The 13,558-nt window shown below is 39.9% G+C and overlaps 1 protein-coding gene across 1 annotated transcript in view; it reads left to right on the top strand.

Annotated features, from left to right (window-relative positions):
• The first annotated feature begins 7,764 nt into the window (after nucleotides 1-7,764).
• Nucleotides 7,765-13,558, top strand: part of ETNK1 (ethanolamine kinase 1) — a 54,009-nt gene continuing 48,215 nt past the window's right edge. The window contains exon 1 of the mRNA XM_006769637.2: nucleotides 7,765-8,194. Coding sequence (XP_006769700.1) covers nucleotides 8,039-8,194 — 156 coding nt within the window. The 5' untranslated portion in view covers nucleotides 7,765-8,038. The remainder of the gene's footprint in view (nucleotides 8,195-13,558) is intronic.

Below are 13,558 nucleotides of genomic sequence, written 5' to 3'. Positions count from 1 at the left end.
AATTTTCCTTACCCATGCAACCTCAATGGACATTTAGGTTGTTTCTGTTTTGGTTATTGTAAGTAATGCTGCAGTGAACATGGGGGTGAAGTTATCTCTCCTATTTCTTTGAGATAGTGATTTCATTTTTTTCTTGGATATATACACAGAAGTGAGAATATTGGATCATTTGGTAGCTTTATTTTGAATTTTTGAGAAAACTTCATACTGTTTTCCATAATGGTTGTATTACTTTACACTCTCACCAGCAGTGTACAGTGTTCCCATCTCTCCACATTCTTACCAGCACTTGCTATCTCATCTTTTTTATTACAACCATTCTAACAGGTTTGAGATAATATATCATTGTGGTTTTGTTTTGAATTTCTCTAATGATTAGTGATGTTGAATACCTTTTCTTTCACCTGTTGGCATTACTATGTCTTCTTTGGGAAAAGAAGAGGGTGCAGGCTGGGCTGAGGGACCACCCCTCCCCGCCCCCGTGAATGAATTTTGTGCACCGGGTCTCTAGTACAGTATAAACATAATACTTACATTTCTCTAAATTACTTCAACTCTTCTATCAAATCCCCCGACTCATTTCCTAATGACATTCCAGTTAGACCCCAGAGTTTTCCAGTCATATTCAGTTATTGAAAATTCAGCCTATTTGGACTCACTTTGACTCACTAGAGTGCCGTCTTCCTCAGTGGCCTCAGGGATTTGAAATGGGAAGGAAAGCTCTGATCTTTTACTCTTTGTTAGACATCTTGCTAGGTAAGTATGGTAAGGTCTTTTTCAGTACAACTCTAATGACATATGGACTATGGACTCTACTGTTTGTTTACAGGAAGTCAGTGAAGACATTAACATTTTTATTATCTGTCATTATCAGCTAAGGCTCTCAGGGATGTACATTCACGTGGACTCAGAATCATCATTTTACAATTTGAAGCACGTGGTTGACGCTTTATAACTTTATGACACTGTTTATCAAGTGTTGTGTTAAGAAATATGTGTTGTTAACCTACTCAGTGTCAGATGCTGTGTTATATGGGTCAAACCATAGCACAAGAAAAAAATAGATTTCATTTGGATATATTTTTAAAAGGTATAAACATGGTCTTAGATAGTTCAAATATACATTTTCTTTTTATTGATGCAAAATCTAAATTGCTTATATTTTGTAGGAACAATGTATTTCAAGGTCACCATTATGATTGATAGTTTAGGTTGATTTAAACTGACCAGAACTATTAACAATAGAAAATGTATATTGGGTAGGAACTATGTGCCACTGTGTTGTGATTTACATGCTTTATTTAATCTAGGTAATAATCTGATGAAGTCGATTGTAATATTATTTGCATTTTACAATGAGAAAACTGAGTGTGAGTAGTCATTAAACTTGCCTGATTGTACCTATCTGCTAAGTAAGCAAGGCTTGAGTTCTGATTCAAAAGCCAGTTTAGCTATGATTGGAGCCATGATATTATCTAGAAACCACCCCTTATTAGCTCTGAAAATTATTTCTCCTTTCTGCATGTCAGTTTCCTCATTTGTAAAATGGAAATAACCACTGTATCTTTCTTATAAGTTTTGTGAGAAGAATTAATTTAAAAGAAATAAAGCACTTAGAATGGTCTGGCACCGAGTACCCATTATTAAAATTTTTTTTAAAAAAATATATATTTTATTGATTTTTTTACAGAGAGTAAGGGAGAAGGAGAGGGATAACGAGTTAGAAACATTGATAAGAGAGAAATATCGATTCAACTGCCTCCTGCACGCCCCCTACTGAGGATGTGCCCGCAACCCAGGTACATGCCCTTGACCGGAATCGAACCTGGGACCCTTGAGTCGACAGGCCAACGCTCTATCTGCTGAGCCAAACCATCTAGGGCCCATTATTAAAAATCTTAACCATTACAAGACTATAACCCCTTATCAGAAACTGATAAAGTTTTATGTATTTTGAAATTCAAAATTTTTCAGATGTTAGAAAGGTAAATGAGAGCCTATGCCAAATTTTATCTTACATTTTCATCAGAGTCTGGAACCCTCTCCATAAACAAAGAAATGAATATATCCGATTTAAACATGAATTCAAAACAAAGTGGGACAAGAGAGGACCATAAGTAGTTTGATTTCAGTTCAGGTCTGAATTTTTTGTCTTCATTTTTATTGTTGACGCTATTATAGATGTTCCCATTCTGCCCTCCCTCACCCCAGCCCCACTATGTTCCCCTCCACTTAGTCCCCTCTTCTGTCTGCCATCACCACTCTGCTGTCTGCATCCATGGGTTATGCATATATGCTCTTGGCTAATCCCTTCACCTTCTTTCATCCAGTCTCCCGCCTCCAAGTGCTCTCTGACAGCTGACAGACTGTTTTATGTACTTATTTCTCTGCTTCTATTTTGTTCGTTCAGGTCTGAAGTTGTTACCCGGTTCGTTTGTGGCAAATGTCAAAAAGAACTTTTGGTTTTTAAAGACTTTAACTCCAGAATTTTGGTAAAGGGTCTATTATTAATGACTAAGTTATAATACCTATTCCATATTGGTCAGAATCACCTTTATATAGGCTCTAGAATTTCAAATGAGATTCAAAGGAACATTTCCCAAGTAAATTACCCTTGCTACTTACTTGGCAGCATATAACACTCAGTGATATTATTTGATAAAACCAATTTCATTTTATCTGCTTCAGAAAAAGTCTCTTAATTGAGTTCCCTTTTCAGAGGTTCCAAAAGACATTTTAAATAATTATATTAGTGGACAATTGGAACACACTAAAAACCTACTGAAAATAGACTGATTCAATAAATTATGGCAATTGCTGAAAGGAATTAGACACAAATAAGTCAAAAGACATCTGTTCCCTAGCTGTTTTTGCTCAGTGAATAGAGGCTATCCCTTCAGACTGGGGGGTCCCAGGTTGATTCCGGTCAGGGGAACATGCCCGGGTTGTGGGCTCGATCCCCGGGTGGGGGGGGGGGCATGGAGGGGGCAGCCTATTGATGATCCTCTCTCATCATTGATGTTTCTATCTCTCTCTCCCTCTCCTGTCCTCTCTGAAGTCAATAATAAAAAAAAAGACATCTGTGTTCATGAATTGGAAGAACGAATATTGCTAAAATGTCCATACTACACAAAGTGAGTTATATATTTGATGCAGTACCTATCAGGATATCAATGACTGTATCAAATCATCATGTACACCTAAATACAATTCTACTCAACTACTACACTGTAATAGAAATAATTTGAGAAACTTTTGCCACAGGTTTATAGAAGAAAATGTTACATAAAACAGCATAGGCTTTAATTTAATATTTTGTTTGTGTCATTGAGGGAGACACAAATAGTCCTTCTTCAAAGACTTGATAATTCAAGTTATTTAGTAAAACAAAAATAAACAAAAAACAACAAAAAAGCCTCACCCCCTCCCCCTTTTATTTTTGCAGAAAGAGAGAAAAAGATCTTAAAATTCAATTTGGAGAAAGAATAGTAAGACATTTCCCAACTTCATATATATTACAAACCTACAGTAATCAAAACAGTATGGGACTGGCATAAAGGCAGACATAAATATCAACTGAACAGAATGAGTGATATTTCAAGAAGCAGAGATAGGAGACAGATCAATCCAGGCATTGAAGGGCCCCAATGTTATGCTAAATACAGGAAGGGGACTAAAATGTATTGAACATTTATACTGATGTTATATAATCATAACTATCTATATCCACTTGACATGTTGCAAGGTCCTGGACAGTTTTGTTTTGTTTTAATCCTCATCAGAGGATATTTTTCCACTGATTTTTAGAGAGAGTGGAGAGAGGGAAAGTCAGAGAGAAACATTGATGTGAGAGAAACACATCGATTGGTTGCCTCCTGCACCCGCCCTGACCAGGGCTTGGGCTGGAGAGGAGCCTGAAACCACGGCACATGCCCTTGACCAGAATCCAATCTGGGGCCCTTTGGTCCACAGGCAGACAACTCTATCTGCTGAGGCAAACTGGCTAGGGCTGGACAGTTTTAATGATGTCCTGTAGCTAAGGATTTGTTTCAAGGCCAAAGATAATTAATGGACTGGCCTATGGCTTAGAAGTGGTCAGGCAGGAGAGTTCAGTATAATTAGAGTACAGTAGGTTCTCGAATAAGACCATTCATTCAGCATTGTTTTGTTTATAACATTGATGAGGGGAAAAAAATATAGATGATGAGAACAATCCACGTGTGTCTCACATCAATATTCCTTCCTAGCCCTGCTCTCTCTCTCTCCCTCTCCCCCTTCCCTCTCTCCCTTCCACTCACTCTGAAAAGCAATGGAAAAAGTATCTTCAGGTGAGGATTAACAAAAAAAAGAAAAGAAATGAGGGGAGGGGTCAATTTAAGGAAAAAAATGGAGGAAACTTAAATGTATACAGTGGGGCCTTGACTTACGAGTGTCCCGACTAATGAGTTTTTCGAGATGAGTTGCGAGCTAAAATTTGGGTTATGAGCCAGCTTCAGATACCCCACTGCTAGTTGGCGCAGCGAATGTCACAGTGAATGCCACAACATCAGCCCAGCATCACATGTCTCACTTGTTCACTTTAAGATTTGACATACGAGTAATTTGAGTTATGAGCTCCGTCAGGGAACGAATTAAACTCGTAAGTCAAGGCCCAACTGTATTGTAAAGTGAAAGCCCCTCAGTCCTCCTCCCCACTTCCTCACCCCTACCAAGGAGGGGATTGAACCTGAAACTCAGGTACCTGCCCTTGACCAGGATGGAACCTTTGACCCTTTGGTGTTCTGTCCGACACTCTAACCACTGAGCAAAACAGTCAGGGCAAAACACCAGACATTTCTAACTATTTAGTAGTACATCTGAAAATAATACAAAATAATACTGAATAAAAACTGTAATTGAAAAAAAACTTTATATATTTTTTAAGTTTTACATGTCACATTTAGGTTTTTAATTTTTTAGAATTAATTTTTACACATAAAATAAAAATGTTCCCATATGAAGAGCTATTGTTCCAGTACTATTTATTGACTAGCCTATCCTTCCCTGATTTTTGTCAATGTGAGAAATGTCCAAACTTGTAGAGAATTTTTATGAGTTTATTTGAGCCAAATATGACAATGATTGCCAGGAAACCAGATCTCAAATGCCCCAGATAATGAGTTTTGCAGTTTCTTTTAAATGCTTTTGACTACCCACCATGACCCACCCAGCCATGAATTTATGATTTATCATAGCACCTATTTTTCACCCATTTTTATATATTTATTTTTTAAAATATATTTTTACTGATTCCTGAGAGGGACAGGGAGTGAGAGAGAAACAACAATGATGAGAGAATCATTGATCGGCTGTCTCCTGCGTTCTCCACACTGGGCATAGAGCCTGCAGCTGGGCATTGCCCTAAACCAGAAGCAAACCGTGACCTGGTTCACAGGTCAACACTCAATCACTGAGCCATTCCAGCTGGGCTCATCCATATCTATAATAATAAAAGAGTACTATGCTAATTAGATTAGAAGTCCTTTTGGATGCCCTTCTGGATGAAGCCGGGGCTGTGAGGGAAGCCTGGGTCCTGGGTGCTAGAGGGAAGCTGGTGCATCCGGCCTCTAGTATATATATATTTAAAGAACAATTAAAATAAAAATTTTTTTATTGATTTCAGAGAAGAAGGGAGAGGGAGAAATTGAAACATCAATGATGAGAATCATTGATCGGCTGCCTCCTACAAGCCCCCTACTGGGGATCGAGCTCGAAACCCAGCCATATGCCCTTGACCAGAATTGAACCCAGGTCCTTATAGTATGCAGGCTGATGCTTGCCCTATCCACTGAGTCAAATTGGGTAGAGCTCATTCATAATTTTAGTGCCATTTTTGTCATATTCAGTTCTCATACATGTGTTGGTCTTTTTCTGCAGACTTTGTTATGTTCTACTCATTTATTTGTCCATTTCTAAACTGTTATATAATAAATCCTGGTAGGATGGATTCTCCCAACTCATTCTTCATGGCTCTCTTGCCCACAAAAAATTATAGCAGCTTTTCTTAGACCTGAAGTTTTGGTATGAATTTTAATGTCATTTTAACAAGTTCTGTGAGAAACCTTGTTGAAATTTTAATTGCATATACTTATTGATTAGTTCAGTGAAAACCTCTTTATTATAAATATGTTACCTTATTTATGAATATGACTTATTTCTCCATTAAAATAATTTTATCTAGAGGTCTTCTACATCTTTTGTTAATTTTTTTTTCTTAGGTATATAATAGTTGTTTTATTTATAACTAGAGGCCCAGTGCATGAATTCGTGCACTGGTGGGGTCCAGCCAGCCCAGCCCCTGATGGGGTAGGGGGGCTGATCTGGGGTGGGGCCCAGCAGGGGCAGGGGCTGCAGGAGGTTGATGGGCTGGCTCCGCCCCCTATTGGGGTGGAGGTGCGATAAGGGGTAGGAAGGCCAGGGGGAGGGGCTGCAGGAGGTTGGCCACCCAGTCCTGCCCCCTATTGGGGTGGGGGTTGCAATCAGGAGCCGGCTGGCCAGGGGAAGGGCTGTGGACCTATTGTGGTGGGGCATGCTGATCAGGGGTGGGGCTGGCCATGGGGGAAAGAAGGGGGCGTTTGGCCAGTGGCCTGTTCTTGATCGGGGTGAGAGAGTCCGATCAGGGGCAGGCCGTCAGAGGGGAGGGGTCTGAGGTTGGCCACCGGCCCCACCCCCTGATCAGGCGGGTTTTCTGGCCACAGTGGGTGTCATAGCGATTGGTCGTTATGGTCCATTATGGCTATTATGGTCACTGGCTTTTTATATATATAGATATATAGACTATATTTTCTCTTTCCTCTTTTTAGTTTATGCTATTTACCATTATGGACAGTGAGCTGTTTATTTTGTGATTTACAAAGTAAGTTTTTCTGATCAGAACAACTCATGCTTATGAGGTAATTAAACATTTTGAATGTTAATTAAGCTGAATCCAGTTAGTGATTTAATTTATCTCTAACAAACCTATTCACTAAGTCCTACGTGCTACAGATAAGATATAGATTAAGAGGTCAGATCTCAGTCCATTTTCATCAATCATAAGAAAAATTAGGTCCCCATAAATTACTTGTGGATTGTTCAGTTTCCAGTATTCCCCTAACAGGCATGGGATAGCCAGTCTAGCGCGGAGCCTCAAAACTATATTCCTTTCCTTCCCTTTCATCTTCATTCCGGCCTATAACCTGTTTTTCCTGGCTCTGAATACTCACTCTGGTAAAACATCTGACCTTAAAAGTAAAAATAAATCTTGAAGTGCTGTCCTTGTCTTACCCAAATATCTTGCTTGCATAGACCATGATCTTAGTATAAAATGGAAATTTAGTCGCCAACCCAGCTTTGGGGTCCCCAGTACACAGCAGCTCCCAGGTCAACGCAACCCAGTTAATGCAGTGTGCCTAGATTCAGGCCAAATTCAGAGGCTGATCCAGGGATTATTTCAGGACCTCTCCCTGCTTCCCAGAAAAACTCATCCCCACCTCAAACCCAAACCCCAACCAGACTCTCCTAATCGGTGAGCTAGAGCTCCCAGGCCTTTGGGGTCTTGGCAGTACTCAGGCTCATTCCGAGGAGGAGCCCCGTTATTTCCCGATCAGCAGCACGCAAAGCAGCGCGTCCGGCCACGCAACACAACCGAGGGGCCTGCGGGCCCATTGTGTCGGCGGCTAGAGCGCCGGCCTCAGCGCTGACGCAGCCGAGGCCCCGCCCCCGCGCGTGACGCCAGCGTCAGACCAGTCCCGGCATGCTCCGCGGCCCCGGCGGTCGGACGCAGGCGACAGGAATTTTTCCCGAGAACCGCCTCGGCTCCCTTCAGTTGTTGTCCAGACCCGCGGCCGGACTCGTCGCTTCCAGCCGTTCTCCTACTGTCCCCCCGTCGGTCTGAGCGCCCCCAGCCCTCCCGCGAGGGCGCCCCGGGACGGAAGGATCCAGCAGTCTGTCGGCGCCCGCCGTTCTCGTGGTCGCCGTCGCGGTCGTCGTTGTGGTCGTCTCCGCCGTCGCCTGGGCCATGGCCAATTACATCCACGTCCCGTCCGGCTCCCCGGAGGTCCCCAAGCTGGACGTCACGGTTCAGGATCAGGAGGAGCAACGCTGCCGGGAAGGGGCCTTGAGCCTCCTGCAACATCTGCGGCCCCACTGGGACCCTCAGGAGGTGACCCTGCAGGTAACGCCCACCTCTCAGCCCTCGCTCGGGCCCAGCCCCCCGCGACCCTGGGTTTTCACAATACGTTCTCTTCCCAGATAACGTGGGGCGGGGGGAGGGGTGTCGGTGGGAACGCCGTCTGCCTGAGCCCTTGGAGGAGTGACCCCGCATTTCCTCGCCATGCAGGGGAAGGTCACTCCCCCTTCTTCATAATCGCTGTGGACGCAGCCCGAGGGCATGTTTTCTCGGTCTAGCGGCGGCCGCGTAAGTGACCATCCCTTTCCGCACCCGGGGGACCCCTGTGGATGGCGGCCCCTCCCCCCACTCCCGCGCCCGTTCTCGAGGCAAAATGGGCCGTTCCCACCCCCTTGGAAGGAAGGGGTCCTCGCCGGGCGGCCCAAGCAACCTGCTCGTCTCCTACCGCAAGTAATGCCGTATATTAATCCTCTCTGATCTTTTCCTTTTCCTCCCCCCTCCCCTCCCCCGGCGGTTCACTCCCATTGATCCCTCGCCCTGCGTTTTACAGTCTCAAATCCTCCGATTGGCGAGAGTACTCGATTCCCAAAGCAATAACCAGGACATGCGTGACTAGGTTGGATTCTTGGGTAGCACTACAGACGTTGTTTTATTTGGGTCGGTATTAATTTAAGTCGCCTGAGTGACATCAACAATGAGTGATCAGTAGCTTGTGAATATTTCTTTTTCCTTGAGCCACTGTATTCAGAGATAGACAAAAACTAGGGGAATAAACGGTTAATCTAGGTGGTTTCTAGTAATTTCTAATAACGTTATGATTTAGTGTACAAGGGACTTTATTTTGAATACTAATTTGTGTTTAACTTTTGGAGTTTCAGGAACTGTAATACGAAATGAATCTCCTTTTTCCTTGCAAACACAAAGTAATTTTAAAGGCTGGGATATTTGGGGTTTGTTTCAAATCTGAGCAATAAGGTTAAAGACCATTGAAGTAGACAAATCACCTGCCTTGTTACTGACTTAACAGTATCTGAGCTTTGCTAAAGTAGCCACCTATACAAAGATGAATAAAACATGAATAGTGCCCAAGGGTCCAGAACACTTCCTGACACTCAAGCTTTCTTGAGTGTTAGTTTCAGTTCTTATTGCCTAGAAGAGTTTGTGAGCAGATTAAAAAATAAAAAGATCCATATGTTTTGGAAAAAAAATTGTTAGACAAAAATTTTGAAATTATAAGGGAGTGTTTATTAGCCAACTATGTAGGATAATGTGAATCCAAATGATTTTCATGTGTGATTTTAAAAAAATTAATGATATATTTCCTTTAATTAAGGAATATTTAATTGAAACCCCAGATTTTTTTGGTTCATTGCTCATGAACTTATTTGTAGTTTATTATAGGTTTTTATATTTACTGAAATGATTTGTATCCTGTCAGTTATAAATTAAACAGATATTAATTAAAGCCATGATGCTTTCTGGTAAACTCTGGTGCTGGCAAACTAGGTATTTTTGAAGCAGAGATTTAAAGTTTGAAGCATTGAAGACTGGAGTTTCTGTTTGTTGAACAGTAATAATAGCCACCATGAGGTACTATGTGCCGGTTTGGGTTAGGTGATCTATATTTTTTATAATTTAATCCCCCAGACAATCATTTAGGTAGGCTCTTTATTTTTTTCTTTTAATTAAAAAAAAAGATATTAGAGAGAGAGGAAGGGAGGGAGGTAGGGAGACAGAGACACGCACAAAAAGAGAGAGAAAGAAACATTGATATGAGAAACATCTATTAGTTGCCTCTGGTAGGATTGCTGGGATTGCAGGGATTAGCATCTGCAACCTAGGTAGGTGCCCTGGCCGGGAATTGAAACCTTGACCTTTTGGTGTAAAGGAGGATACTCTAACCTACTGAGCCACAGGGGCCAGGGCCTCCCTCCCTTCCCCTCCCCTCCTCCTCTCTCCCTCCTCCCAGCCTTCTCCTAAAACCAGCAAATAGGTAAAAAAGGGACAAAATGTTGTGACGTCAAACTTTTTTGTTGTGGGCAAGTACTTGGGATTGAACCTTCTATCTATATAGCAAGACCTTTGGACTCATAATCCAAACCTCTAATATACTTATTTGTAAGTGAAGGTAAATACCACCACTTGTTTTGTCATAGAGATGATGATAAGAAATACATTTCCTCCATGTGCAAGCAAAGCTTTTGATATAGAAGCTGGAATCATCAAGCTGAATTGGTTATTCATCTCTCAATTTCGGTTTGATTTCCACATTCTTTTGTGATGCTTCAGGATTTCCCTAGTAAATCTCATTGGGAATATATATTGTTTAATTTGCTTTTATTTCCTTTGAAGTAAAAAATAGAAGTCATACCTCACATTTCAGAACTGGAAGTATGTATCATGTACTCAATAGATTAAAACAGTATCAGTCATATATATAGTCCATTTCTTGTCAAAGGTTTTTTCTAAAACTCTTAAATGATTTAAAATATGCTTTAAACATACCTTAGAAACTTACTCTAGTAATATTTTCTTTTTACTCCTGCACATATCCAAAAATCCAGAAGCAAGCAAAAAAGACTTTAATGCATGCAGAATGATAGAGGGCTCATTCTTAGCTCAAAACTTACAGACACATGGAACAATACATCTTATTTAATTATCTGGTTTTTCTGCTTGTATAAGATTAAATAATAAAGTGCAAACGGGTGGTGAGCTTTTTGGAGTATAAATATCTAAACAATTTAAGTTGCAGTTCTTTCTATTTAATAATATTTTACTGTTTATAAAGCACTTTCAAATACATTCTCCAAACAATCCTGTGAGTTAGATATAGACTATTAACATGTATTTTATAATTACTGAAATTGAACTTGCAGTTTGTAAATAGCAGATGTGGGATGAGAACCCATCTTATGAATTACTGCTTTTTGATTAAGAAAAGTTTATGTTTGTATATTATGATTAAGTCAGGGAAGCCATTTCTGTGTAAAATTAATTTCTTAAAAATAAAAGCTTTGGCCCAAAGAAAGATTCTGCATAAAGTTCTTCTGAACATAAATTTGCATTACTTTTTAAACCTGTGACATTTTAGAAAAGGGATTCACTTCAGCTTTCCTTTTGTTATGTAACAACTCCCTATCTTACATGAAGATGTGGAGTTTGATTTATCTTCATTTCTTTGGATAGTCCTTGAAAAAAGAATAAAGAAGCAAGTGAGTTCTTTTAGGCTTAATGGAATAATTCTCAGGCGACTCTTAAAATTGTTTTTCTTCTAAAAAAAATTGATGAATCAGTGTTTGGAATATTCTGGCCTCTGGATCATTCTCTGCAATGTTGGACAATGTTGTTTCACTAACTTGTGATTTTTTTTTTTTTAATAACTTGGTACCTATAGTAGATGATGGGAAAGACTGGTTAGGTTAGAAAGGCCTTAATTATTATGTGGCATTGTAAGCTAAGATATTCTTACTGTAGAGTCTCAATGAGATCAATTGCTATACAGTACTTGTATTAACTTAATTTTTCAATAGTATATTACAGTCGTCAAGAACAGGGGTTTGAACATAGTGCTGGTTTTGAGTCCAGGCTTTTTGCTTAACTAAATGTGTTATCTTGGTCAAGTTACTTACCTTTCCTAAGCCTCAGTATCCTTAGTTATAAAGTAGATCCAAATGTTCTACCTCAGGGTTGTGAGAATGAAATAAATGCTACCTTTCACAATAATTATTAACCACTACTGAGTACTACTGTATAGTGGATGCCCAAATCAAAAAACCAAACAATATATATGTTATTTGAAATTCTCACTCTGATGTACAGTGCAAATGGAAGAAAATATGTAGTGTAGTGTTTTTGGAATGAACATTCAGATTTTCATGGGTAAAGATTACATGAAAGCACTTAAAAATATACTGTTCTGCTGCATTAAAAAAAAAATCCTTACCTAAGAATATTTTTCCATTGACTTTTTTTTAAAGAAGGAACAGGGAGAGACCGAGAGAAACATCAACACTGATCGGCTGCCTCCTGCATGCGCCCTGCCAGTGATCGAGCCTGAACCCTGGCTTGTGCCCTGACCTGGAATTGGTTGGGGCACATTTAATTTTATTTATTTTATTATGATTATTATTATTTTAGAGAGGAAGAAAGAGAGAGAGAGAGAGAGAGAGAGAGAGAGAGAGAGAGAGAGAGACAGAAACATCCAAAGTAAACATCATTACATAAAAGGGTACGGTCTTTTTTTTTTTTTAGTTTTATTCTTTAAAAATGGGCCGGATCCGGCCCGCAGGCCATAGTTTGCCCACGGCTGCTCTATCCACTGAGCCAAACCAGTTAGGGCTATTTTATTCTTTTTAAAATACATTTTTTTATTGGTTTCAGAGAGGAAGGGGGAGAGAGACACACACACAGATGGAAACATCAGTGATGAGAGATAATCATTGATTGGCTACCTTCTGTAAGCCTGACACTGGGGATCAAGACCACAACCCAGGCATGCCATGATCAGGAATCGAATTGTGACCTCTTGGTTCATAGGTTGATGCTCAACCACTGAGTCATGCTGGCTGGGCCACATTAAATTTAAAATGAGGTTTTAAAAAAATTTTGAAGAGTATAATGAAGAAAAATTAGAAAGACTGATACTCTGTATAAACCGGTTGATACTGTTAAAAAATATAAATGATATATGACTTAAAACACATACAAGGATAAATGTAAAATGAAAAGTCTAACTTCCTCAACTCCAAGTCATTCTCTCCACAGGTAATTTTGTGAAAGGTTTCTTTTGAACTTCTTAAAAAATAGCAAATTATGTATTTTACCAGAGCACATATCCAAGTATGTTGATAAATATCAATAAATACCACTATATTCCTTTTGTATACATAACTAAGTAAATCTGTATCTTGCTTTTTAAAATAATATATCTTAGATATCCTCCCATGTTAGTATAGACATCCTCCCATGTAATCTGTCCCATATATATACGTTATATATAAACATATATATAATTATATATACCGTATTTGCCGGCGTATAAGATGACTGGGCGTATAAGACGACCCCCTAACATTTCCACTCAAAATACAGAGTTTGTTATATACTCGCCGTATAAGACTACCCCCTCTTCCGCACACCTTCTACACACCAAATAAAAGGTAAAACAATATCAGATTTGATTTTAACATTTTAATTTATATTCAAATGCTTATGACATGCAGGAAAACTGTCACAAGGCTGTATGTAATCAAACATATACATAAAACAGTGCAAGTTTATTACCGGTAAACATACCGGTAATTCACTAAAGAAAACACACTCTATAGACTGGTACCGTAGATGCTTCTCAGGAACACAGGCAAGCAGCCCACAACCTAGAGGGACTGTCAATGATAGAAGAAAGAT

Source organism: Myotis davidii, unplaced genomic scaffold (assembly GCF_000327345.1).
Source record: "Myotis davidii unplaced genomic scaffold, ASM32734v1 scaffold163, whole genome shotgun sequence".
NCBI classification, from domain to species: domain Eukaryota; kingdom Metazoa; phylum Chordata; class Mammalia; order Chiroptera; family Vespertilionidae; genus Myotis; species Myotis davidii.
Note: the sequence above shows the minus strand (reverse complement) of the source record. Positions and strands in the feature narration are given on the sequence as shown.